Source organism: Prionailurus viverrinus, chromosome B2 (assembly GCF_022837055.1).
Source record: "Prionailurus viverrinus isolate Anna chromosome B2, UM_Priviv_1.0, whole genome shotgun sequence".
NCBI classification, from domain to species: Eukaryota; Metazoa; Chordata; class Mammalia; order Carnivora; family Felidae; genus Prionailurus; species Prionailurus viverrinus.
Genome location: NC_062565.1, coordinates 8,483,318 through 8,511,121, shown reverse-complemented (window position 1 = coordinate 8,511,121; position 27,804 = coordinate 8,483,318). Strand labels below are relative to the sequence as shown.

Genomic DNA, 27,804 nt, shown 5'->3' with positions numbered 1-27,804 from the left:
TTCCTCCCTGCCTGCTTCTTGTGAAGAACTGTGTTTTTCTTGATTTTATTTCTTGAGTGTATTACTCTGCTATGAGATCGTTCACAAAAAACAGAAAAACAGGAACTGTCGAATACTGTTTCTACTTTGAGGACCTTCGGTACATTATAATCCCCATAAATTTCTGTGTGGTTTTAATCAAGAAAAGTTTGCTCTAATTTTTATTACACGATCGAAACCCAAGTTGGATTTCTATTCTGAGATCTGGTGTGCAAGGAACAGGGGATCTTCGGTGCCCATCTGAGCACCAACTCAACGTGTGAACATTGGGCTTCAGTTACTGCATCTTCTTGACTCTCAGTTTTCTCATTTGCGAAATAAAGCAAATGATATTATGTGATCTTCATTTTTTACGATTTCTGTGAATTTTAAGGTTCTGAACAAATTATCTCTTGTATTTAGTAGTTGACAGAAAAGAGGGAAAGGTTTCTTTATGTTTTCTGCATCACTCTAGTGCTGTAGTCAAGGATATGTCTCTAATTTTAGAAGTGTGTTTCAGGAAAATAAGGATGATTATAGTGAATTAGTTTTACATGTAATTTTTATTTTAATTAACATTTCAAGGCTATCTAAAATGAAAACATGGAAATTCATGCTACCTTAAACTTTCTTAAGGTATTATTGTTACCAACGTTCATATTTTGAAGGATAAAAGGTTTTAAAAATGTGTCTGTGCTGAGTACTTTCTAAAGAAATTGTTTTATTGGCTTTTATTAACCGGAACAAAGCTCACTAAACAAAAAGAACAGGATGTAAGAAGGGAATGTTTAGAACAAGAGGACTCAGAGAAATTGTATTCAAGCCTTTGCTGCTTTATTTGGTCACATATAAAATGAGGCATTAACATTCCATAATGGGGCTGTGATTTTTGCTTTGATTCTAATTCTGGTCTACCCTAGCATTTTAAGTCCAAATTCAATAAAAGCATGAAATAATATTCTAAATAAATCACTTGTTCAAGCATCTCTGTTTTGAACTTTTCCTCTTAATTTTCTGGTGTTGTGCTTACTCCCTGAAAATCAGCCTTGGACTGTTTTATGACCTGGTTTAGTGTTTATAATGTCACTGGAACATTTTCCCTAGATTGTTGTACATATTGGCTGTACGGTTTTCAAATGTTACGGAGCTAACTGCATAATGGTTAACCCGATGAAGTGCCGTGGGAATGCCGTGTAAGTGCTGATCCTGATGATTATTGTTGTTAAAGTATAGCTGTTGGTGGTGATGTTACCTCCTTTTTGTTTTCCACACTAGTATTTTTATCCTGTGGAAATGTTTCTATAGCTCTAAAGAGCCTTAAAGTTTTGTACTCAACCAGATTGTCTCCACACCTTTCGGGACTATTCTATCCAGGGTTACCAACCGTCACATTAGCTTCATTCCCAGCTGGCTGATTTGAATGTCTGGAAACCTGATAGGCATTCGTGGAACCTCAGATTAAGTGTGTCCTGTGTGAACTTGTTGCTTTCTGTTCCAGTCCTCAGCCAGCTGCTTCTTTGGGCCAAATCTGACCTGCTTCCTATTTTTGTAAATGAAGCTTTATTGGAACAGACACACACACACACACACACACACACACACACACACACACACGTAATGTTATATATGATTGCTTTTACATTAAGGTGGCAGAGTTGAGACTCTTCCAACAGAGACCTGTGAGTAGCAAAGGCTAGGGTATTTACTCTCTAGCTCTTTATATAAGATGTATGCTGATCCCTCTTAGACTCAAAACCTTGGCATCACTTTGGATTCCTCCTTGGGTTTTCCCCAAATATATTTAAGAGGAAAACCCATCTCCTTTCCTTTAATCTTTCTTTTTTCAGATCTTTCACCTGCATTCAGGTCCTCACATCCTTTAGCCTAGAGTATTAAATAAATTTCCCCACCTCTTGGCTCCTTCTCCCCTTATGTTTCATTTTATGTCTTGCCATCAGCATGATGTTCCTAAGATTTGGTGCCACTCTTTGTCCGCTCTGCCACCAGAACACTTCCCCATTCCCACTAACTTCAATAGAAACTCCCCAGCCTCTCCCTTAAGGTTCCTTCCATAATATAAGCTTTGCCAGTCTCCCTCATACAGGAATTCTGTAGTGTAACACTTTCCTCTGACGGTCTTGTCTTCGTCCATGCGGGAACAGCCGCCTTGGGCTCTCTGGCTCCATTTTCCACCTTCTCCTCCTACCGTCTGCCCTAAAAACCCCCTCAAGTTTGTTTGGAAGTGTTTACTGTGTGTTTCTGTCTGCATATTCCTTTTCCCTCCCTGATACATATATGTATAGCCTGTGCCTCTTTCTTCACTAGTGGCATTTTATTTGATGCTGTGTTGTTGATGTCCTTTTACGTCTCATCCGTTATAAACCAGAAGCTTGTTGAGTGCAAAGTGCATGTGTTCCCTTAAACTCTCAACGTCATGTCTTAGGCGTGCTTAATAATTAAGTAATTGAGTCACATTATAGGAGGCAGGCCTTCTAATTTGAATGTAATTATTGGTGACCTCCCAGACTCCCTTGGATGTTTGCAGTGATTCTGGGTGTTAGAGGGAATTCTTGAGGAAACCAGATGTCACTTCCTCATGTAGATTGTTAATGTAAATGGAAAGATTTTTTTCGTCTGATAAGGTATTTCACATTTACCGCAAGAAAAATGTTTGTGTGCGGTGATGTGTATGGTGCTGATAAACACAAGTAGAAGCAGCAGGCAGAGCCAGGCAGGAATTCTCTTGGATGTGGTAAGCAATCTACCAAACTCAGATTTTTTTGATTCCATTAACACGTTCCCCCCAGCCCCACCCCCACGATTCCAAGAGGAAAAATTATACCAAAGCACTCTAATAAGTTATTGAAGTGAAACCCTTACAGATGATGTTAGAATAGTCTTTTACACTCTGCTTATCCGTTCATTCAGTCATTCCCTGCATTCCTCCCGGAAGGTTTTGATGCGGCTGTCAATTCCAGATAGCTGGTTCTGTTAATCCCAGGGTTTTTGGGGGGGCCTCCTGTTCTGAGTTTGTTCTCTGGAAAAAGTTGAGAAAAACAAAATAATGTGCCAGGTGTAGAGACTTTTCACTTCACAGTGGTATGTTCCCGAAACTGGGCTGCTGATACCCTTAACTTCCTCAAATGGTTTTAGAAACAGAGATTGCCAGGGGGCGGCCAGGAAGACAGTTTGGTGTATAAAGCGTAGTACCCAAGCATGTGGCAAAAAGGAAAAAAAAAAAAAAAAAAGGAACAAAGCATCACTATATTCCAAAACCCACACACTTGAAAAAGAATTAAAGACTTGAAAATGTGATTTTAATTGGGCAAAGGACATGCATAGTTTCTAGGAAAAGATATCCGCTCTGCTGGGTTCACCACTGTTTTCCACTGTTTTCTAGCACATAGTCAGTGTTTGCTGTATACACGCATGTGAGATAAATGAGTAACACAGATGCATAAAATATATCCCAACCTTCTTCTAAGTAAAGAAATGCTTCATAACTGGAAATGTATGCCTTTGAATTGGCATTTCTACTCTCTGGAATTTATTCTGGGGAAATAATTAGCATAGATTTCACATTTATGTTTCCATAATCGTGGAACACTTTCTCAAATACTCAAAGATGTCTATCTGTCCATCCACATGTATATGTACATATGTTGTTAGCATAAGTTAGCATAAGCACTTAAGCTTATGCGTAAGTCTCCAGGGAACAAAACTGGGAGATACATGAATTCCCAGGATAGAAAGGGTATTATACCTTCTATTTCTTTAACTTTTGTTTGATTTTTTTAAAAGTATATTTTATTTTTATACTGATCAAAAGACTGAGAAGTTACAGAATGAGTTTTAGGTACATTTTCATTAGTAATTAAAATAACTTATTTGAATGGCTAACTTGTCTGTCTAGAAAGTGTGTTTTTTTAAGTTTGTTAATTTTTAGAGAGAGGGAGGGAGGGAGAACAAACGGGGGAGGGGCAGAGAGGAGAGACAGAATCCTAAGCAGCCCAGAGCCCAATGTGAGGTTCAGACTCCCGGACCGTGAGATCATGACCTGAACCGAGATTAAGAGTCAGAGAAACTCAACTGACCACGCTGCCCAGGGGCCCCTAGAAAGTGTGGTTTGTAAGAGTGCTTTATATTCTTGAGAATTCTGTGGAAGTACATTTTTTGGTTTTGTATTGGGACGGTAACGAAAGACATTATCAGGTTGGAGTGCTGTTGTGTCCTTTAATGGTGTGATCAATGGATGCACAGTTCAGAAGTCTTACAGTGTTTTCTTGCAGCGGTTGTAAGAAAATCCAGCTTCTTGGTAGAATGGCTTCTTATGATTTGGAGAACTTATATGCACTTACATCAGTTTCCAAGGATATACTTGTGAGCAAAAGAACGACACTGTTTTTCTCTTCATCTTTCTAGAAAAGCTCAAGAGGAGAACAAGAAAATTGTGCTAGCTGGATGTGTTCCTCAAGCCCAGCCTCGGCAGGACTACCTTAAAGGACTGAGTATCATCGGGGTAAGCTTGTACCTGACGGGGAGGACAGAAAATCCTAGGTTGTTGAAACACGTGGTAGGTCCACATTTGATTTGCTCTTTCTGTGTTATTGACAAGCTCTGTTATGCTTCCGGCTACCTGTCAACACACTTCCCCTGTTGCCGCTGAAATTTTGTCATGTCTGTGTAACTTTTTCACCTCAGCACAAAAGAATGTTCCAGATTTTCTTGTTGAAAACACCAAACATTACGAAGCCATAGTATGGGATTTAGGTCCATTACTAACCCCTGGCCTTTGCCTGCCTGTCCCGTGCTGCGATTTGCCATGGTGTACGTATCATTGTACTTTTCCCATCCCACGGACCCATGTGTCATCCCTCCAGTACACGGATGCCTTTTTCTGGAACGCCCCACTTCTGCTCCCTCTCACATCATGACTGCAACATGATTCGTTCCATTCAGCCTCCTCTGACCCCTGCGCGGCCTTCCGCACTCCTGTGCCTCAGTTCCTGGGTCGCAGCTCACTGTGTGGTTACCTGTCATCTGCTCTCTCATCGCAGCATTCCACAGAGGTGTGATTTTACCTTGACTCTGAGAATTTTTTGATTAAGGCCACCTTTCTACTTAAATCATTAACTTTACAGGACAGCTTTTCAGTCTTTTTTAAAACTCTAACCATGTTACTCCAGCCTTTCCCATGATGCCTGACATACAGTAGGCACTCAATAAGTGCTTGGTGACCGGCTGAAGGAAAGAATCTTCCTACTGTATTTTGGTCATTGGCATGCCTTCTTCCCTGTGGGGCACTTAGCATTGTGAAGTCAGGACACTTCCTGTCTGTTCCCTCTCTCATTCTTTGTGGCCATCACTGTTCACAAAAGGCCCAAAGGTAGCTGGCCTTCAGTCGGTATTTGTGACCACATGGTGGTACTTCGTCCTCCTCACCACCCTCCAAGGGCTGTACTCAACCTGCTCAGCAATCTTCTTTTAAAGTAGGCTTTGTTGATTTTTTAAAGAAATATAAAAATTCAGTATGCGCATAAAAAAATCACATGAATAATTGGCACCTGGAATGAGGTTTATTGGATTTTTATTTATTTTCTATACTACTGACAAGTTTTGTTTTCTTTTAAGATTTTATTTTTTTAAGTAATCTCCATACCAATGTGGGGCTCGAGCTTAAAACCCCGAGATTAAGAGCCGCACGCTCCGCCAGCTGAGCCAGCCAGGCGCCCCGTTATCGACAACTTGTTATAGTGTGTTCTCAGTGTAATGAACTTGTTTTCTGCTGTCGAGTCCTTGCCCCACTAGCAAATTTAATAATCTGTGAGCAAACATTCTCGTGTTAAACAGAACCTGAATGTTTGAGAAGTTTAGTTTGTTTTCACCATTTGTCTGTTTACTTTATGATTTCTCCTGGTTTAAGGGATGAAATGAATATGGACTCCCAAGTTATGTTTTCAGGTCAGACTAACTTTCTCCATAAACATAGTCCTGCTGTGTTAGGGAAATAGGAAACTCGTTAGAATTCGGATTCAGAGATGGAACGTGGCAAAAACATAGGATTCCTCTTAGATTTCACCTCAAGGAATTCAGTTATCGGAATAGCATAATTTCTTTAGTATGACAAAGCCTCTTCTCTGTGTACAGTTTGGTACCATTTTCCTGAACTCTGCTGTGTGCAGTGATGGGCTCAGAATATGTTAGGAGGTAGGGGGGATTCTAAGGGAGGATGCCCGGTGCCGGCAATGGGGAAGATTATCTCAGGGGTGGTATCGTCTCATGGCTTTGGCGACTAACGTCTCCCCCTTCCCCATTTAGTCCAGTATCTTTTGCGTTCTGTTTCCTAATCGCGTTTAATTACCTCAGAAGTTCTTAAGACTTACTTATTTTGCTCCTTTATGAGAATGGAGAAATAAGGTCACATGTTTTAAAAAGGGAATGCAAGGAATATTCATAATTCCATCCCTGAAACACAGTAAGTATAACTTTGCTTATCCCCTTCACTTTTTTCCCCTCATTGTGTCCCTCGTCTGTTTTTTAATGTAAGCTCTGTGCCCAACGTGGGACTTGAACTCATGACCCCGAGATCAAAAATTGCATGCTCTACCGACTGAGCCAGCCAGTCACCCCACCTTTAGACTCGTGCACATTTGACTTACCGTAATCTCCAAACCATTTTTATCCTTATGTCTCCATGAGCTTTTAAACCACTTTAAATCTTGTGCTCTCTTTGGTGTTACATGTACTAAACCACTTTAAATCTTGCATTAGCACTCTATTGAAGGATATGCCATCATTTACTTAACTATTCTTGTTGGATATAAGGGTTTTCTAGTTTTTAGGAAGCATACATCATATATCGATGTCCACAAAGGGCTTTTTATTTTAATTGCAAGTCAGTATATTGTGAGAAGTTTCCGAAAGTGGATTCACACTATTGGTGACATTGTTTGAGTTGTAAGTTAATTGTGTCTTCAGTAGTTAGTGTTCCAATGAAACTATGAGATTCGACTACTCTTTGTAAACATTTTCAGAGCAGTTGTTAAGTGGCAGCATGTATATAACATGTATCATAACTGGCTGTATATGAAAACCTTGTCCATAAACTGAGGGTTGATGGTGGGAGGGAGGGAGGGGAGGGTGGGTGATGGGTATTGAGGAGGGCACCTTTTGGGATGAGCACTGGGTGTTGTATGGAAACCAATTTGACAATAAATTTCATATATTGAAAAAAAAATTAAAATTAAATAAAAAAAAACAAACCTTGCCCATAGAACCTAAACTTTAAAAAATCTGGAGTAGGAAACCAAAATCATCTATAACTGGTGTTTGAAAAGACCTGTTTCTGAAGATAATTGTTAGAATTGCTACAAAAATAGAAACCTTCTGAGATAGAGTGAGTTTCCCTGAAATAAAGAAATGAATTAATTGATTTATACAAAGAAAAAAATTCTGAAGTATAAAAAAAATATGAAGATGTTTAAGTTCATTGACTCAATAGGAAACTAGTTTTTGAGGGTGTTTGGGATTGTATTGCTCAGTTGATTTACAGACCGAATGAAAACTGATATTCCTTAACAAAATTCCCCTTACAGAATATCTGTGATGGAAGGGCTTTAATAGAAGGGGAAGAAAGAAGCCTTGTAACTGCAGTAGGTGTTTTTGTCGTCTGCTAGGATTTGTCTGTGTCACTGTGCAATACAGGGAGGACGTGTTGATTCTTTCGACCAAGTGATTGAAATAAAAAGCTGCCTTTAAGTGGGGATCAGTGGGTGAGCAAGCTACTTACTGTACACCTGAATTAAAAGGGCACGTTATCCTCGTGTTTGCAAGTACTCGTGGAGTAAGCAGTTAGGAAGATATGTAATATTTAAAAAGGATATTACTACTGTTGTAACGTGTGAATTTCCATCCGTATCACCCTTTAGAAATGGTGCATTTAATTTGTTTTCATTATCAGAGATAGCAATGTAGTGAGGGCACTTAGTTATCAGTTGTTTGACCCCTGAGTGTTTTATTGTCATCTCTCCTACTGTCTCCTGAAGCGATCTAGTTGTAATTAATATTATTTATGTGGTGGTGAATGAAGAGAAGATAACAGAATATATCAAAACCTACCAACCTCTGGGTCCATAAGAATGTATTTCAGTGGAAGTAACCGCTAAACTGATCTCATTCTGGAGCACAAAAATGTCTAATTTTTTTACATTGGGAGAGGAGAGAGAACAGATTTGAAAACATACATGTCTTAGATAAAAAAGTCTTTTTTTTTGTAACCAAAACTTGTTTCATAGCATGATTAAATGAAATGTATATTTTATATCTAGAATATATGTATTTACAGGTAACCAGTATGGAATCAAGATCTTTTTAATAACATTTTACCTGACAGTGAAAAATTTTCTGTCCCCTGGTTGGGGGGGGGGGGGGGATAGTTATGGTTAGCCCATCCACCTTGGAATGAGTTTTCATGCAGTGCCCCTCTTGTGATACCTACTGAATGCTCCTTTCCTTCTCTTCAGCTCATGTATTGTCAGGAAAGTTTCTTTTAGATTAGTCAACCAGAAAGTAGACTGTGCTCTGTTAAAATCTGGTAAAAAAAAAAAAAAAAGAGCAGACTTCAGGATTCCAGGATTTTCAAATCACAGGGGCCGCCCCATCATTTTTCTCCAGCAGGTACTTACTGAGAGCCTATTATGTGGCAGCACCTGGAACAGGTATGCCGCCGCATGTACGATTATCAAAGATCACTTCCCTCTTGGAGCCTATGTTTCAGTTCTTGGATAACTGGTGTGAGCCTAGAATGTCTCTTCCCCAAGAGAATGTGGTGGGATGGGTTCCTAAGACCATAGGGAGATTGATTAGTCAGGAACCTCTTGGTAAGGCTCAGGTGTACTTTGAGAAATATACTTTGTGTCCGTTAGTTAGAAGTTGTGTTAAGAATAGGTACATGAGGGGCGCCTGGGTGGCGCAGTCGGTTGAGCGTCCGACTTCAGCCAGGTCACGATCTCGCGGTCCGTGAGTTCGAGCCCTGCATCAGGCTCTGGGCTGATGGCTCAGAGCCTGGAGCCTGTTTCCGATTCTGTGTCTCCCTCTCTCTCTGCCCCTCCCCCGTTCATGCTCTGTCTCTCTCTGTCCCAAAAATAAATAAACGTTGAAAAAAAAATTAAAAAAAAAAAGAATAGGTACATGAAACAATATTTGCTTGAGTTCTTCTTCAGGCAGTGTTATCTCTCCATTATTGCAGTTATTATTTATAGGTGTGACGTTTATTAGGAGGGTTGGTTTTGAAATTTTTAGGAGGGAGCATGTTTACAGAACTGTACATTTTGTGTTGATTTTCTGTGCTAATTAATAAACAAGGACTGCATTTGAACGTGGTGTTGATTCATTAGGCTTATCTTTGTAGTTGTATACTATCTCTAGAAATCCTAAATAAAATGTGCATTTTAGGTTATAACATTTGGAAACATGCAGTTCATAGCAGGATATATAACTTGATGTTGAAAATTTGTAAATGACAAAACTTCCTGATTTGCCAGCTGTGAGCCCTGCAGGCAGGTGCACACTTTTCTTTGGATAGCTGAACAAAAATGTTGTTCAGCACAGGTGTCCACTTATCTCAGGGACTATTAACCAGGTTGATTTGCAGTGGCTTAAACATCTTTTCAGTCAGCCTGCCCTAATACTGAAAAGTCAAACAGCACGATGAATATTTCCAATGTGGACACTTTAATTTTGAAAATTACGTGTATAAATACAGCAGCATTTGAAAGAGACTCTATCTGAGAATATTTCTGTCCTATATCTTATTGCAAAAGGTAAATGAATTCATGGAGTGGAGCAAAGTGTCACGGTAATAGCGGCATTGGTATCGAGGGCAAAGCGTGAGAAATTGTGTCCTTCTGGTTTGTCTCTGCTTCAAAGATGTATTTCATCTTGTTATATTGCTTTTTTTTTTTAACTTTAATTATTGAAAAGGCAGTATCATACCAGAATGACATGTAAATTTAAAAGGCCATTCGTGTTTGTGCCTTTGTTTTCATTTCTTTTGTGGCCTCTTGTAGTTTTTCCTGTATGTGTGTATATTCTTGCGTCGTTCACATATTTTAAGAAAGTAGCACATATTAGTAGTTAAGAGTGTGGATTCAGGAGCTAGATTGCACAGATTCGTATCCCTGATGCACCACTTACTTATTAGCTATGTGGCTTTGTACAAGTCATTTCACCTCTCCGTGCCTCAGTTTCCTCCCCTGTAGACGGGAGGTAATAATAGAACCTAACTCTGAGTTTTGTCAGGGTTAAACCAGTTAATACGTGTAATGTGGTGAGCACGGTGCCTGGCACTTGGTAAATGCTCTGTCTGTATTAGCTTTATTATTATTATTTCTTTAATTTTTTTTTTTTTTTTTAATTCACTTAACTAATAGAGTCAACATCGAGCAACATACGCTGTGCCTGGAGCAAGAACTCTTTGCTAGAGATACGGAGCTGAATAAAATGTCTTTCCCCTGAAACCTGTGAAATCTGAAGAGAGGCACAAATAATCATGATGAATACGCAGAGGCGATAAAGTCCCCTGTGGGGACACATGTTGGATGGAGTCGTCCTACACTTGGGCCTCAAAGCCAAGAGTAGTGATTGGATGGAGAGAGGAGAAAAGGCTTTTAGCAGAAGCCACAACAGTTCTAAAGAAGAACATGTGGCCTTACGGGTGCCTGGAAGGCAGGGGACTAGCAGGAAGTGTAATTCAGAGAGGGTAGTTTAAGAGGTGTAGTTTGGAGGAATGCAGATGAGGAATAAAGAGGGCCCTGTGAAGGTGGAGAGAACGGGTTTGCATTGCACGAAGTGCTCAAGTGAGACCCAGTAGGACCGGGGGAAAGACTGAGCAGTAGCACAGCCTGGAAGAAGTGACACTTATTATAATGAAGCGGTATAATCGAGTGGTTGTTTCTCTATGCCCTGTACTGGCTATTTGTTCATTATCTTCTTGTATGTTATTTATACTGGTCCTTTTTCTTGCTTTAAGACAGATTCATTGAGGCATAATTAACATATAGTGAAATTTATCTTTGATGAAGTGTGACAAACGTACTCTGTTGTGTAAGCACGATCACAGTTAAGAAACAACATTTCCATTGCACCAGAAAGTTCCCTGTGTCCTCTTGTAGTCAACCCCCCACCCCGCAACCTAACACACATACCCACGGTCCTTGGCAACCGTGGTTCTGATTTGTCTTACAGTTTTGCCATTTTCAGAACGTCCTAGAAATGGAATTACATGTTACTTTGTTTCTTGCTTTTTTCACTTTGTGTAATGCCTTGGGTATCCATCCCTGTTGCTGTGATTATTACTAGTCCGTTAGTGTTTGTTATGTAGGATTTTTTCACTTTATGGGTGGACAGTTTATCTGCTCACCAGTGGAGGCAATTTGTGTTGTTTACAGTTCTGGGCTATTAAATAAAGCTTCTGTGAGCATTCATGCACGGATCTGCGTGTGGCACTGTTTGCACCCTCTCGGGTAAATACCCAGAATGGTATTGCCTAGTCATATGGTAAACATCTGCTCAGCCTTTCCAGAAACTACCAGAGTATTTTCCAAAACTGCTGTACCCTTTCATTCTGTAGCAGCAGTTGACTTGCTTCGCATCCTGACCAAAAGTTGGCATTGCCGGCTTACAATCTTAGCAGTTGTACTGGGTGAGCTGTGGTAGCTAACTGTGGTTTTAATTTGCTTCTCTCTGTTGAGTGATGATGTTCAGCATATTTTCATGTGATTATTTGCCATCGCTGTGTCTTTGGTAAAGGGTTGAAACCTTTTACCACCTGCCCCTCTTTTTTGGTGACCTTGAGCTAGGAAACTATTTCTTAGGATGCCTGGGTATGCACACGCATACTCACATGTGCACACACACGGACACACACGGGCACACATGGGCACACACGGACATGGACACAACTGTTTCTTAGGACTGAAAGAAAAGAAATTGATAAATTGGACTTTGTCAAAAGTAAGTACTCTTGCTTCTCAGAAGATGTTGTTAAGGAAATGAAAAGGCAGGCCACAGACTGGAAGAAAATATCTGCAAATACATGATCTCCTAAACAGTTTGTATCTAGAATATATAAAGGACTTCTACAACTGAACAGTAGGAAATCAGTCTCTCTTAACATGGGGGAAAGATTTGTCTTTTTATCACTTTTCATTGCCTTTAAAAGTTTTGATATAGTAGAAACTTGAAAATTTGGATGGGAGTAGTGATGAGTGGATAATGAGGTTTGAAACTTAAAATGTATATTCCCAGGATCTCAGAATAGGTCTGATAAAGTATGTATTTCTGTCTCTTTTAAAGCCCTTCTTTTAAAGTAAGAAAAGGATTTATTCAACTTTTTAGTTTATTTGTTTACTCTGATGGACCCTCCTTGGGGCCAGGGACTTTGTTTATTATTATTTTAGATTTTTAGGTATTTTACATTACTTTCAGTGCTTATTAGTATAGCATCTAGTGAATGTTAAATACAAGGTATGCATTTAACTCATTTTTTTTCTGTATTGTTCTCTTTTTCCTGCAGCATTTATCTTTAAATTTTTCTTGTCCCGTTTTATGCTCTCATATTGGCCTCTTAATTAGTGCATTAGTTTTGTATGCCACATGACAAATGACCACAAAAATGCTTAACACGACGTGTACTTACTATTTTATAGTCCTGGAGATTGGAAGTTGGACGTGGATTTTACTGGACTAAAATCAGGGTGTTGATACGGCTGCATTGTTTTCTGGAGGCCCTGCAGGAGACTCATTTTCCTTGCCTTTTGCAAGGACTTGTGACTGGTGGCCCATTCTTCCGTGGTTCAAGCCAGTAGTGACTTCTCTCTCTTACCTTTTTATCATTGCCTTTCTCTCTAGCCCAGAAGGGGAAGACTCTCACCTTTGAAGGACTCCTGTGAGGAGATTGGGCCCATATTAGGTAATCCAGGTTAATCTCACCATGTCAAGATCCTTAATCTCATCACATCTGCAAAGTCCATTTTCCAGGGAAGGTAACATTCATAGGTTCTGGGGCTTAGGAGGTAGACATCTTTGAGAGGCCCGTATCCTGCCGATGACACATATACCATTATTTATTACCTGATGTTTTACATCTCTAATGTGTATTTGTGTTTGGTTCTATTACTGCCCTCTTTTTAACTTTAGTGTCACTTTAAAAGTAATTTTTTACTTCGTAGTATTGTCCAAAATAACGTGTCTCTATACAGTTGTGTTTTTAGCATGTTGAGTTTTGTCATAATTGCAGAAAGAGTTGTTTTTGTCCACCAAAGAAAGTTTTAGGGGTATTTTCATTGGATTTAAGAGGAAGAAGTTTCTGGTACGATACTGATTTTGCTTGGCATCCATCTAGCCTGGCCTTATCTGTCTGATAGTAATTTTTATGTCTTACTGAGTGTTAGTCACTCACTGGTACCATTCAGGTGGAAAATACGCTTTTAGTGATGTGTGGAATGTGCTGCCATATCAACTTCTGATGAAAGGACTATTTCTGCCATCGGGGAGAAATTTTTCTCAATGAAGAGATGCAAGAAGATAAAACTATGCCAGAAAATGAGAAGGTTTTGTTGAAAAAGTTAAACCACACGTAGTGTCCACCATTCTTTGGTGTATCTCATTAGCAAATTTGTTCACAGGCTTGTGAATTCAGTGATCTTTCTAGTAGGGTTGGTTTAGTGACTACTATGGACTTCCCCACATTTCAGAGGTTTGGACATTGAGCTGTCTTGCAAAACCATGGATAGAGGTAGGGACTTTTCCTTCACAACTTGGAGAAAACTTTTGGGAGAAAAATGCCTTTTGTTTTTGTTTTTGTTTTTTTTTCAAGAGAGAAGTCCATATTGACCTTTAACCTATCAGATGCTGATTATTGAATCAGACTCCCCTTATGGTAAAAGTGAGAAGTTTTTTATAGTATAGTTCTTAACAGAGAAAGAAAGGCTTTTTTTCTTTTTCTTTTTTCTTTTTTTCTTTTCCTTTTCCTTTTCCTTTTCCTTTTCCTTTTCCTTTTTTTTTTAAAGGTTGATAGGGTGTATAGGTGATTTTGAAGTTTTGGTCTGGTATTGGTATTTTTAATTAGAATGGTAATGACAGGACAGGTTGTCCTAGTTTATTTACATACAGTCAGTTAAAGGAGACAATGAGAGAATTCCTTTGGATCTGTGTGAATATGTACCTATAACGTATTCACCTTTTTTCTGAAAGGATTTGAGGTGCCTCGGGATGAAGTCTAGAAATAATAAAGCCCCAGCCAGATCCGTGCAAGTATAAAAGCACTCATACCAAGTAATAGAGAAATATGGGTACATTTTCAATAGAATTAGCCTCAGTGCTGCTGTTGAGGGGGTTCTCTTGACCCCACACTGACGTCCTTGTGCGAGCAGAGTGGGATCTGAACAGCATAGCATTTGGTACAGCGTTTCACCGGGCCTCCCCCACCCAACTATCTGACCGCCTCCCCTGTCGCTCTGCCCCTCACTCACTGCCATTTTGTCTCTGCCCTGGAGGTTCACATTGATGCTCCTGTCATATGGTTCAGGTCCCAGGGTTAGTGCTGCCTGTTGAGACGTTTACTGGACCACCGTGGCAGAATCGCCCTCTCTACGTCCTGCCACTTCCAGATTTTATTTTCTTCGTGGTATCTGTCATGACAAGAAATGAACATTTTCAGTTGTTGAACGTGTTTTGCCCCCCGTCCCCTCCCCATTAGAATGTAAGGCCCATGAAGCAGGGACTTTGTATTTTCCACCATTGTGTCCCCAGTTGCTAGACAGTGCTTTGTGTTTAGCTGGTGCTTAATAGATACTTGTGAAGTGAGTGCATGCACGCCAGTGGTGATTTGTGGGCAGAGGTTGGGGGAATAGTTGTTACCGGGGTCTCTTGAAAGTCCAAGTTCAGTCGGGTGGCATTCTGTGATCCTTTAGTGATGGCCTCCACGTGCATAGGAAAAGGAACAGTCATGAAACGTACCACCCACGTCCCGTGTGCCACTCCCGGATGAGATCTGCCAAAAACACCTGGCCAGACTTTCGCCGGGTACCCTTGTGCCTTGGTTCCTTTAGCCTCCGAAATAACAGTAGTACCTCCTGCCTAGGAATGTCTGAGGATTAAACGTGATAGAGCATGTGATGTGTTAGCGCAGAGCCTGGGACGTGGTAATTGCTCAAGAAATGTTAGCTGTCACTGTGCCATTACTAGTCATTAACGTACCTCGTGGCTCGTTGTTCGGGCAAAAGCCGCTAGGGCAAGAGCCGCTGACCTCCAGACGGTATCAGCCTGCTCCCTGACGGGACTTTTTTTAAGCCTGGCTGGCAGAACTGTGTCTGAGGTGTGTCGAGAATTGCCGCAGGTTGGGTGGCTGGCCGAGCCACACTCTAAACCTGTACTTTCTGGTGTGACCTGCCAATAGCTGCATCTGACTGTTGGAGTTAATTCACGTTGAAAGCTGGTCGGTCCCAGTAGCCACACTTCAAGTACGCAGTGACTACAGGGGGCCGTTGGCTGCCACGTTGGGTGGCACAACATAGAAACGCTTCCATCGGTGTAGAGAGGTCTGTCGGACGGCACCGCTCTAAACGAAGAGCACTTTGATTTGCTTTAGGTGACTTTGTGTAAGTTTATTTCTTCCGTGTGTGTTTAGTTATAAATTTGGAGTAGTTCCTAATAGCTGAATAAAATATTTTGATGGATTTCTTTTAAAAGTTCTGCAGCAGAGTGACTCGTTAATGTTATTTATGAATTGTTTGTTCACTAACTCCTTTCTTCATTGTCGACAACATATGGAGTCAGTAATAGAACATACTGCATGCCTTTTTTTTTCCTGTATATTTATAACTAAGTGCCTGAAGGACACGAGATACTGTTTTATTTATTTTATTTGAATTATATGCCAGAAACTAAGCTCTTGTGTATTCAGGGCTACAATTTATAGTATTAATTAAGAACAGCTTTCCTTTTCTCTCCAGAATGAATTCAATATATTCTTCATTACCTTACGTGGATCTTGAGTTTGTTCTCTCGTAATTGTTTTTTCTTCTCTCCCTGCCTCCCACGTGTTGGTGGTTTTTGTTTTTGTTTTTTGGCCTTCTAACTCCCCTCTCCCATTTAACTGCTTCCCCCCACCCCCCGTCTCTTCTCTCCCTTCCTTCTCTGCTTCCCCTTCTTTCTTTTTGTCCCACTGCTTCCTCCAATATCCACCTCACTAGAAATGGAAGCAACACAGTATTTTCTTTAAATCGCTCACTGAACTTTCTCCCTGCGTGTTTGTAATCAAGTGCTGTTTTTATTTTCTTAATGTTTGGTAGACGCTTCTTTTTCAAGTTCTAGAGGCCCTCCACGCACCTAGTGATTAAATTATGTGTAGGGAACATTGATTTTTCTGCCATAAAGCAAATGGAATTAAGTCCTTCTTTGAAAAGATGAGACAACAGGGGTGCCTGGGTGGTTCAGTTGGTTAAGCATCCGACTTCGGCTCAGCTCATGATCTTGCTCCTTGTGAGTTCGAGCCCTGCGTCCTGCTCTGTGCTGACAGCTTAGAGCCTGGAGCCTGCTTCACGTTCCATCTCCATCTCTCTGCCCCACCCCGGTGCGCTTTCATTCTCTCTCTCTCTGTCTCTCAGTATAAAATAAAACATAAAAATAAGATAATATATTTTCAGCTGTGTACATACATTCAAGCAAATTCTGTGCGACTATCAGCATAAACAAAAATTCTCTTTATTTGTTCAACATATACATACGCACACACATATATTTTAAACTTTTATTTTGACATAGTTTCACACTGACAGGAAAATTGCAAACAAAAGGAATTACCATATACCCTTTACCCAGATTCTGCAAATGTTAATATTTTAATACATTTGCTTATAATTATCTTTTTTTAAAAAATGTATATATACATTTCTTTCTGATTCTTTGAGAGTAAGACATAGATGCGATGCCTCTTTACTTCTGAATACCCGTATATTTAAAAAATGAGAATATTTTCATACACTCTTAGAGTATAATTATAAAAATCAGGAAATTAACATTGGTACACTGTAGGCTTATGTGAAGACTGTATTCAGCTCTTGCCGGTTGTCCCAGTAATGTCCTCGATAGGAAAAGAAAAAGCCCCATATTTGAAGTTGCATTCAATTCTCGGGTTTCTTTAAGCCTCCTTTAATGGGGAATATATATCCTCACTTTTTCCTTGAGGTTCATGACCTTGGTATTAGAACGTTTGACCGCCGTCAGCCTGTATTATTATTATTATTATTATTGTAATAGCCTTTTTGAGATATAATGGGCACAGCATACAGTGCTGTCATGAAGCATGTATAATTTAATGATTTTTAGTATATTCAGAAGTACGCCACAATCCACCAGAGTCAATTTTAGAATATTTTCAGCACTCCAAAAAGAAACCCAGCCCTCCCTGGCAGCTTCTCTCATTTCTTTTACTGCCGTTCACAGGCACTCAGTGATCTACTTTGTCTCTGAAGATTGTCCTATTCTGGCCAGTTCATATACATGGAGTCGTACAGTATTTGACTAATTTGGTCTGGCTTTGGATTGGCATAATGTTGTAGCATATAGTATTCCCCTCTTTATCCATGGGGCGGGGGGATGTATTCCAAGACCCCCAGTGCATACAGAAACTGTGGATTGCCCTGAGCCCTATATATACGGTGTTTTTTTTTTTCCCCCTATACATACATACTTATGCTAAAGCATAGTTTATAAATTAGGGACAGTGAGAGATGAGCAACAATTACTATTACTAAAACAGAACAGTTATAGTCATATGCTATAATAAAAGCATAATGTGATGTAATGTATTACGTAATCTCATGCGTGAATGTGATCTCTTTCTCACACTATCTTAATGTACTGTACTCATCCTTCCCATTGTGATGATGTGAGATGATAACATGCCTACGTGACGGGAATGACATGTGCACCGTGACGTAGGATTAGGCTGCTGCTGACTTTCTGATGATATGTCAGAGGGAAGGTCATCTGCTTCTGGATTGCAGGTAAATGAAAACCGTGGAAGGTGAAACTCCTGGTCAAGTGGGGACTACTGTCTGTTACGTTCCCCTTTACGGTTTAATGATATTTCATTGTATGGATGTTTACCCTTTTGTTGATGTCTTCATCAGCTGATGAAACTTGAGTTGGTTCCACCTTTTGCTTATTAGGAATAATGCTGCTTTGAACATTTGTGTACTAGTTTTTGTGTAGGCATGTATCTTCATTTCTCTTGGGTGTATACTAAGGACTGGAATCCTGTTGCAACTCTGTTTAACTGTTTGAGGCTCTGCCTATTTTCCAAAATGGCTGCACCCTTTTACCACATTCTCACTAGCAATGTAGAAATGTAGAAACGTTCCAATTTCTCTGTATCTTCGCCTACACTTGTTATTGTCTGCCCTTTTGATTGTTTGCCCAAAACTATGTTATTGTCTGCCCATCCTAGTGGGTATGGAGTAGTATCTCATTATTATAAAGTATATATAACATTAAATTTACTCCTTTAAGTATTTGTTTTTTTCGTTATTGAGTTGCAGGAGCTCCTTATGTATTTTAGATGCAAATCTAAATCCTATCGTGTTTATGATTTGCAAAAATGTTCTCCCATTTTCTGTGTTGCCTTGTTACTTTCTTGATGGTGTCCTTTAATGTACCAAGAGGTTATAATTTTGTTTTATCTTTTTTCTTTTGTCATTCATGGTTTTGGTGTAACGTCTAAGACACCAGCGTCCAACCTAAGGTTCACCTACGTTTATGGCTATGTTTTCTTTTAAGAATATTACAGTTTTATCTTACCCTCAACTTTTTAATGTTTTAACTGCTTCTTCTACAGGTTATTCTGACTCTCTTTCTCAGTCCATGTGCTTCCGGGCTGGGTGCAGTGGTCCCTTTGAGCGATTAGGTCTCCACCTGCGTAGGAAGGCTTCTGTGTTTTCATTCCACCATTGGATCATCTCATCTTGCGTTACTTTTATTCTCTGTCTTGTATCCTCATCTGATACACCCACATTCACTGGGAAATTTGACCAGCTCGTGTCTCCTCTTCTTTCTATCCATCTGTCTGTAGAGTAGTCTCTATTTGCTGTCACTGTTTTTTTAGTTGTGATTCATTACTGCTGAGCTCACTGCTTCCCCTAAGTTCATCGATTCCCTCATTGTTAAATCAGGCATACGCATTCCAGTCTTTATGTTAACTCACTATCTTCGTACCATTTGACCCTACTGGCTGCTTTCCTCTTCTTTGAACTCTGATATTTTGACTTTGATCACATTCTGTAAGGAAGCCACATGAATTCTCTTCATAAAACCAGAACCTGGTGGTTCCAGCAAGGCAGGTTTGTTTGGGACTAAAGATCCAACAGAGATTTACTTTGCCTTTGGCAATTTCTCAATAATTATTGCTACTCCTACCACTATGCTGGGCTGAGTGGTCAGAAGCAGAATCAAGTTCAGGTGTGTTCTCGCAAGTCTTTCCTTATTTCCTGTAAGACACTGAGGCCAATGGAATATTCAAAAGAGGGTTGCCATTGCACTTTTTATTAAAGTCTTTTTAGAAGGTTCTTATCTCATTTGAGTTCATTGCAGCATCTTTGTATAATGGTGAAAGAAATAATGTAAGGGTCCATCAGTTGGGGAATGAATGAATGCATTATGATAGATCTCTACATGAGATACTAGGCAGCTAGTAACATAAATGAAGTAGACCTTATGTATTGATGATGTATAGAGGCAGGATTGTTATTTTCACTCTCATCTATCTGTGTACCTATTTATCTCAAAATTTATAAGGAAAAAAGTACAAACCAAAGCTATATGTAAATATTCTGTACTGACAAATGTCTTGGTATCTACTTATTGAACTATTATGAATGATATTATCTTAGGAGAAGAAATGGAGGGTGTAGGTTGTTACAGGTTACTTTATTTCCTTTTTGCATTTCTGATTTGTTTGAATTTTTTCGATGAGCATGTATTCTGTTATAAAGTTGTAGCTTGAGGATTGTGCAAGGTGTAAGTAATATCAACTTATGATGTTTTCCTTTTTGACTTTCTCCCTTCCCTTAGCTTCTTGCAGTAAGTACAGTCTTTGCTTTTTTCCATTTTCCTTCTACACCCTAGCCACTCTTAGAGTCCCCTTTGGTTCTCTGAGATGCACTCTTTGACTTTGTATTCCTTTGACCCGAGCACAGCGCCTAGCACATGGTAGACATTCATTAAGAGGTGTTTCAGTGTTAGAGTAATAAAGCATAGAATAGGGGGTAGATCTCACTACCAGCATGTCCTTTTGCGTAGGTTGTCATTGTGTGCCATTTTTCTTGAAGAATGAAAAGAAGAGAATGTGTGTGTGAAGAGACATGTTTTAATTAAACTTCAGTTTATGTCCCTGGATCTGTTGAGTTGATGTTGATAGGCTAGCTAACAGAACGCCAGGAGGTTCATTTAAATGTATTATTATTTCTTCAATTATCATGGGAGGACAGGAGAATGGTAATTTCATACTTCACTGTAACATAAAACATTAATACACAATTTTTTTTATAGTATCTCCAAATGCATGAATTAAAGGAAACCTGAGTTCGTGGGCTTAGAAAAATGTGTTTCATTGACTCAAGCAGAAGGGTCAACACTAATTAATGTTTCTTGTCTCATGTAAATAGCTTATCTAACCATTTGTTTTCTTTTCAGGTTCAACAGATAGATCGAGTGGTAGAGGTTGTGGAGGAAACCATTAAAGGTAATTGTTGCGAGTGGGATAAGCAGATGTATACAGTAGTCCCCCTTTGTCTGCAGTTTTGCTTTCTGGATATGGTTAGCCACAGTCAGCTCATGTCCGGAAGCAGATGGTCCTCCTCCTGACTACCATCAGAAGGTCAGTGGCAGCCTGACCCCTCATCACATGCCTGCCTCGTTCACCTCGCGGCTCATCTTACCATCATAAGAAGAAGGGCGAATACGGGATAGGAAGACATTTTTTTTTTTTTTTAATTTTCAAATGTTTTGTTTGTTTGTTTGTTTGTTTTTGAGACACAGAGAGAGAGAGAGCATGAGTAGGGCAGGGACAGAGAGAGAAAGGGAGACACGGAATCCGAAGCTGGCTCCAGGCTCCGAGCTGTCACCACAGAGCCCGATGCGGGGCTCAAACTTGTGAACTGTGAGATCGTGACCTGAGCTAAAGTCAGATGCTCAACCAACTGAGCCACCCAGGTGCCCTGAAAGTAAGATACTTTGAGAGAGAGACCATATTCACATAACTTTTATTACAGTCTGTGGTTGTAATTTTTCTATTTTATTATTATTGTTGTTAATCCCTTACTGGGGCTAATTTATAAATTCAACTTCATCAGAGCTCTGCATGTGCAGGAAAAAACAATACATCTAGGGTTTGGTACCATATATATATATATATATATATATATATATATATATATATACACACACACACACACACACACACACACACATATGGATATATGGAGATATATATCTCTATACGGATATATATAGATATATAGTGTCAGGCATCCACTGGGGGTCTTGGACCATATCCTCTGGCTGGTAAGAAAGGGAAGCTACTGTATTGTTTGAACTATATTATAAAAATATCACTTAGTTAACATTTATTTAGATATAAAGTTGTAACATTTTGTCCTTGACTACTTCGTCCATTGACCAATCTAATGCAGGAGGCATATATCTGATTGGCTTATAAATGAGTCAGGTCATAATCGTTTTTTAATCTCATTTTTATTTTTCAGCAAAATGGGTTTTGAGTTTCAGATCAGGAAGAGATAATTTAACCAATTTTAAGATAAGGAAATGATTTATGTGTATTTTTTTGCCGTTTTATTTAGATATAGTTGATGTTATTTGCAGGTTTTTATATCACCTAATTGGTTGTAGTTAATGATTTTTAAAGGTACTTTTGGGGTGCCTGGATGGCTCAGTCGGTTGAACGTCTGACATTGGCTCAGGTCATGATCTCACAGTTGGTGGGTTCGAGCCCCGGGTCGGGCTCTGTGCTGACAGCTCAGAGCCTGGAGCCGGCTTTAGATTCTGTGTCTCCCTGTCTCTGCACCTCCCCAACTCATGCTCTGTCTCTCCCTCTCTCAAAAATAAGCAAACATTAAAAAAAGAAAAAAAAAAAAAGGACTTTTAAGGGCCCTGGGTGTCCTGGTTGGTTCAGCGTCCAGCTCTTCTTGGTTTCTGTTGAGGTCATGATTTTACAGCTTCGTGGGTTCGAGCTCCACATCAGGCTCTGTGCTGGTGGTTTGGAGCCTGCTCCTTCTCCCTCTCTCTCTGTCCCTCCCTCACTCGTGTGGTCTCTGTCTCTCTCAAAATAAATTTTAAAAACTTAAAAAAAGAAAGTACTTTTAAAAGTAGTATTCAATTTTGATACTGTCTTGTGTATAATTTTTGTAGTTACACTAGAAAATAGGATCATGCTTTATTTTGTTAGTCACTGTTCTTTGAACCAGATTCCTTTTGAAGTCACTGAGAAATAAATTATCCTCACTTATATGGTTTAATTTTTAAATACTCATAGTCTATTTTCCCCTTTTAGATTAGTACAAATAAAAACCAATAATATAATATTGAAATATTAAATGAATTGAGCTTTTTCACTTAAAATTTTAATTGTTTTATTACAAGTGGGGATTGTGTGTTTAAAAAAAGAAAACACCGCTTTCACCAAGTTGAGATTTTAACCCCATAGTTTTCCAGCTGGCTTGTGTCTGCTACCTTCCACATGCTGTTCCTCATTTATTTTGACTCATCGATTTATTAGATAACCAGAGAATAGGAGAATCAGAGTCTCCCTGAATCTTCTTTGAAATTTCAAAATAAAATGAAACATCATGATTAAAAAGCAAACTGCATGCCCACGTCCCGTTTTGAAGAATGCAGAAACAGAAGTGCTGGTGTGTATTGTGCAGGTCAGGGGGCAGGCTGGGAGGGACAGGCTCCGTGGGACAGGCGCTAAGCGCATCATATGCCTACGCCTTTCATCTTCACAACAGCCCTGTGAGGTGAAGTGGCTATAAATATTCTCCCCATTTCTTGGTTGAGGAAGTTAAGATCCAGAGGCACACGGCTGGTGAGCGCAGTGTTGGGATTTGTATCCAGGCTGGCCTCCTCTTTTGCCTGTGCTCCTAAGTGTGATCCTGCATCCACGTGACTGTACCCTGACTTCCCTGACCTCTCCCGCTGGAGACTCACTGTGTTAGCGGTTCTTTGATTGAGCTTCTGAAAGCAGTGCTTCAGGATGCTTGAGGGTTTAATCGCCTTACTCATCCTCTGTCTTAAGTACCAGCTGCATACTGGCCACTCCATATATGTACACATACATATGTATACGTATATATGTGTATATATACGTGTATATGTATGTGTATATATGTACACATATATACGTATACATATGTATGTATGCCACGTATGTATACGTATATATATGTATATATGTATATATGTATACACACACACACACACACACACACACACACACACACATATGTATTTTAATTAATGGCGAAAAAGATAGCCCAGAAGAAAATGTATGTGACCTGGGGTGTGGATGGCTTTTGTAGATGCAACAGCAAAGGCTTGATCTGTGAAAGAAAGAACTGACAAGCTGGACTCCATTAAAATTAAGAATTTCTCCTCTTCAAGAGAAGACTGTCAAGAGAGTAAGAAGACAAGTCAGATACTGGGAGAAAATGTTTGCAAAAGATAAATCTGATGAAGGAATATTATCTAAAATACATAAAGAACTTTTAAAGCTCAAGAGTAAGAAAATAAAGTACCCAGTTAAAAAAATGGACTAAATACCTCATCAGACACTTCACCAAAGAAGATACATGGATGGAAAATAAGCACATGAAAGATGATCCACCTCATGTGTCATTAAGGAAATGCGAGTGAAACAAGGAGATACCACAACACATTTACTTGTATGGCTAAAATCTGGACCGCTGACAACCCCAAATGCTGATGAGAGTGCGGAATAACACGAACTCTCCTTCATTGCCGGTAGGAGTGTGCAATGGTGCAGCCATTTGGGAAACCAGTTTGGCAGTTTCTTACAAGACTAATGTACTTTTAGCATATGATGCAGCAACCATGCTCTTTGGCGTATACCCAGAGGACTTGAAAGTTTGTGTCTGCACAAAAACCTGCACACAGATGTTTATAGCTGCTTTATTAACCATAATTGCCGAAAGTGCAAGCAACCAAGATGTCCTTCCATGAAAGGATAAACTGTGGTACATAGAGGCAATGGGATGGTAACCAGTGCTGAAAAGAAATGAGCAATCAAGTTATAAAATGGTATAGAGGAAACTTCAATCTCATTACTGAGTGAAAGAAGCCAATCAGAAACGGCTACACATTGGATGATTCCAACTCTGTGGCTTCTGCAAAAGGAAAAAACAGAGATAGTAAAAAGATCAGTGTTGCCAGTGTTGGGGAAGAGGGGAGAGAAATGAATAGGCAGGCTACAAAGGAATGTTTTAGGGCAGTGATACTATTCTGTATGATACTATAGTGGTGGATACATGGTGTTACACATTTTTCCAAACCCGTAGAATGTTTAGTACCATGAGTGAACTGTAATATGGTCTTTGAGTTATAATGATGTGTCATCATAGGTTCATTGAAGTAACAAATGTACCATTCTGGTGGAGGATGTTGATAACCGGGGACAGCTTGGTGATGGGGTGGTATATAGGAACTCTGTTCTGCTCGATTTTGCTGGGAATCTAAAACTGATCTGAAAAATAAAGTCTAATAAAAAAAACCCAGTAATATTGTGCTCTGAATGTGGTCAAATGGCTTGCAGGGGTATAATTTCTATAGGAAATCATCGAAGGTAAAGATAAAGTACGTTTTTCTATAATGACAATACTTGGGGCACTGAATATGTAGGTTTTCTACACAAAACAATTTTTGTTATTTAAATATCACAAATCATTTTTTTTATTTGTCACCATTAAATGTCAGAGTTTTAATTTTAGTATATGTGCTGCCGAAGCGAGCACTAAATGTCAGAGTTTTAAACGAGATTCTTGGACCAGGGGCTCACATTCCATCAGCTTGTTCAACTTTAGCACTGGTGTCATCCCCAGGAGCTTTTCCAGAACCTTCACCATGAAGCTTAATCAGTTTTACCAGTTCATACTTCCCAATGCTTTTTCAGCATTTTTACTTTTCTGACAGAGACATCATGGAGTGGGTAAATAGACTGACAAGCCTTTTCTGATGCCATTTGGAGTCTATTTATCGACCACTCTTCTCAAGTCATTTGTCTGTACCTCTTGGGTCATGACTTCCATCATCTTTTTTGGAATTTGGCAGACCTATTGGTGCTTAGCATAAGAGGTCTTCTGAATATGATTGTTGCATTTTTAAGTAAAATCAACACAAAATAGATGAAGCAAATGACCATTCCTAGTCATGGCATCAATGTGAGCTTCAGTCATGGTCTGCCATTTTTGACCATGGAGCACCATTTGTCAGTGGTAAGATCCATGCCATGGAACTTAGACAGGAAGTTTTTGCGCTGAACATCCTCAATAATTAGCTTGAATTTTCTAAATGTAACTCCATTGTTCTGCAGATCAGCAAAGCTCACTTCTCAAACACTGTCTTGGAGGCCATCAGATGCAATTTCAATTCCTTGAGTTCTTGTGATTAGTGTTTTTTCCAATATTTCTTAAAAAAATTTTTTTTTTGGGGCGCCTGGGTGGCGCAGTCGGTTAAGCGTCCGACTTCAGCCAGGTCACGATCTCGCGGTCCGTGAGTTCGAGCCCCGTGTCGGGCTCTGGGCTGATGGCTCAGAGCCTGGAGCCTGTTTCCGATTCTGTGTCTCCCTCTCTCTCTGCCCCTCCCCCATTCATGCTCTGTCTCTCTCTGTCCCAAAAATAAATAAACGTTGAAAAAAAAAATTTTTTTTTAATGTTCGTTCATTTTTGAGAGAGAGAGAGAGAGAGAGAGAGAGACAGAGCACAAGCAGGGGAGGGGCAGAGAGAGAGGGAGAGAGAGAATCCCAAGCAGGCTCCAGGCTCCAAGCTGTCAGCACAGAGCCTGAAGCAGAGCTCAGATCCATGAACTGTGAGATCATGACCTGAGCCAAAGTGGATACTTAACTGACTGAGCCACCCAGGTGCCCCCTCCAATATTTCTTCTATTGAACATAGTTGGTGCTTTTACATCCTACCAATCTTTCTTAGAAAATGGATTAGCCACTTTCTTCTTGCCTCCCTTTTTGCCCCCTTTCATAATGCACTTGTTTTTCCCAACCACCATGGTGTTGCTCAGGGAATCAAAAGGGCTGTACTGAGCAGTTTTGACATGAACTGTCTGGAGTTAGTGTAGACCTCATAGGCTAAGGGCTCAGTTTCATTAGACTACCCACCACTCTAGATGTCCATTGTAAGAATTGTCACCTATACTTCTGACCAACTGTAAATTTGGTTCCCATGACCCCCTACTTAGGTTTGATGACTTGCTTATAGAATTCAGGAAAACCTTTTACTTATTATTACTGGTTTATTGTAAAGGATACAACTCAGGAACATCCACATGGAAGAAATGCACAGGGCAAGCTATGTGCTAATGGAAGTGGAGCTTCCATGCCCTCTCTGGGTATGCCACCCTCCCAGCACCTCAGTACATTCACCAACGTGGAGGGTTTCTGTGGAGTCTACATTACCTAGGCATGATTGTTGAAATCATTGGCCAGTGCTGCTTGAACTCCCAAAGTGTGGGGTTGGGGATGAAAGTTCCAACCTTTTAATTACATTGTTGGTTCCTTTGACAACCAGCCCCCATCCTCTTAAGAGTTACCTCATTAGCATGAATCCAGATATGGTTGAAAAGGGCTTATTAAGAATAACCATAAATGCTCCTCTCACCCTTATCACTCAGGGAATTATAAGAGTTGTAGGGGCTCTGTACTAGAAACTGAGGATGAAAGCAAATATATACTTTCTATTATATCACAGTATCACAGAAGGCCTATCACCTGTAGGTTGAGTTGACTGGATATGGCCTCTCACTGAAGAGTTTTTCCTTGAGTGCATTTGTTGGGGAGACTGAAATCAGATTTAATTTGAGAGTTCACAGCCAGGGATGAGTTGAAGATGAAGTTGATGGGGATGTTCATTGGCAGATTGACTTGAGGGTGGCAAGGCTGATGAATTAAGTATTAGTATTGCAACAGGAAAACTTTAGAGATGGAAGAAATAATTTTGGTAGGTGCTCTTAGTTGCAGATAAGGAAGGTGAGCTAGGGAAGAGGTCAGGTGACTCATCTGAGATCTCCTGGTTGATGGAGCTCTGGACCTGTCAATGAACTTCTGTTTTTCACTTTCTGTTGCCAGTATTTCATTTAGAAAGCACAAGTTGGTGAAATATTGTGGCATTTGTAATAGCTAATTAGTTCTGGGTTGACTTTCAGCAGGTTACTTTCTTTTTTCAAAAATATTTATTTTTGGGAGAACGCAGGTGGGGGATTGGCAGACAGAGGGAGACAGAGGATTTGAAGCGGGCTCTGTGCTGACAGGCTGACAGCAGAGAGCCCGATGTGGGGCTGGGACTCATGAACTGCGAGATCACAACCTGAGCCGAAGTCAGAGGGTCAACCGACTGAGCCACCCATGTGCCTCTCAGCAGGTTAGTTTTCTGAGGCTCAGGTTTCTTAGTTCAAAATAGAGAGGATTAA

General features: G+C 39.9%; 1 protein-coding gene and 1 pseudogene across 8 annotated transcripts in view; one reads left to right on the top strand and one right to left on the bottom strand.

Annotated features, from left to right (window-relative positions):
• CDKAL1 (CDK5 regulatory subunit associated protein 1 like 1) overlaps positions 1-27,804 on the top strand; it is a 712,098-nt gene that overhangs the window by 173,473 nt on the left and 510,821 nt on the right. For 6 of the 8 annotated variants that reach the window (XM_047858501.1, XM_047858493.1, XM_047858496.1 and 3 more), the window contains 2 exons: positions 4,441-4,591; positions 20,770-20,818. In XM_047858501.1, coding sequence (XP_047714457.1) covers positions 4,441-4,591; positions 20,770-20,818 — 200 coding nt within the window. The remainder of the gene's footprint in view (positions 1-4,440; positions 4,592-20,769; positions 20,819-27,804) is intronic. The other 2 variants (XM_047858499.1, XM_047858500.1) reach the window with 1 other exon arrangement.
• Positions 25,162-26,388, bottom strand: LOC125165220 (40S ribosomal protein S3a-like; annotated as a pseudogene).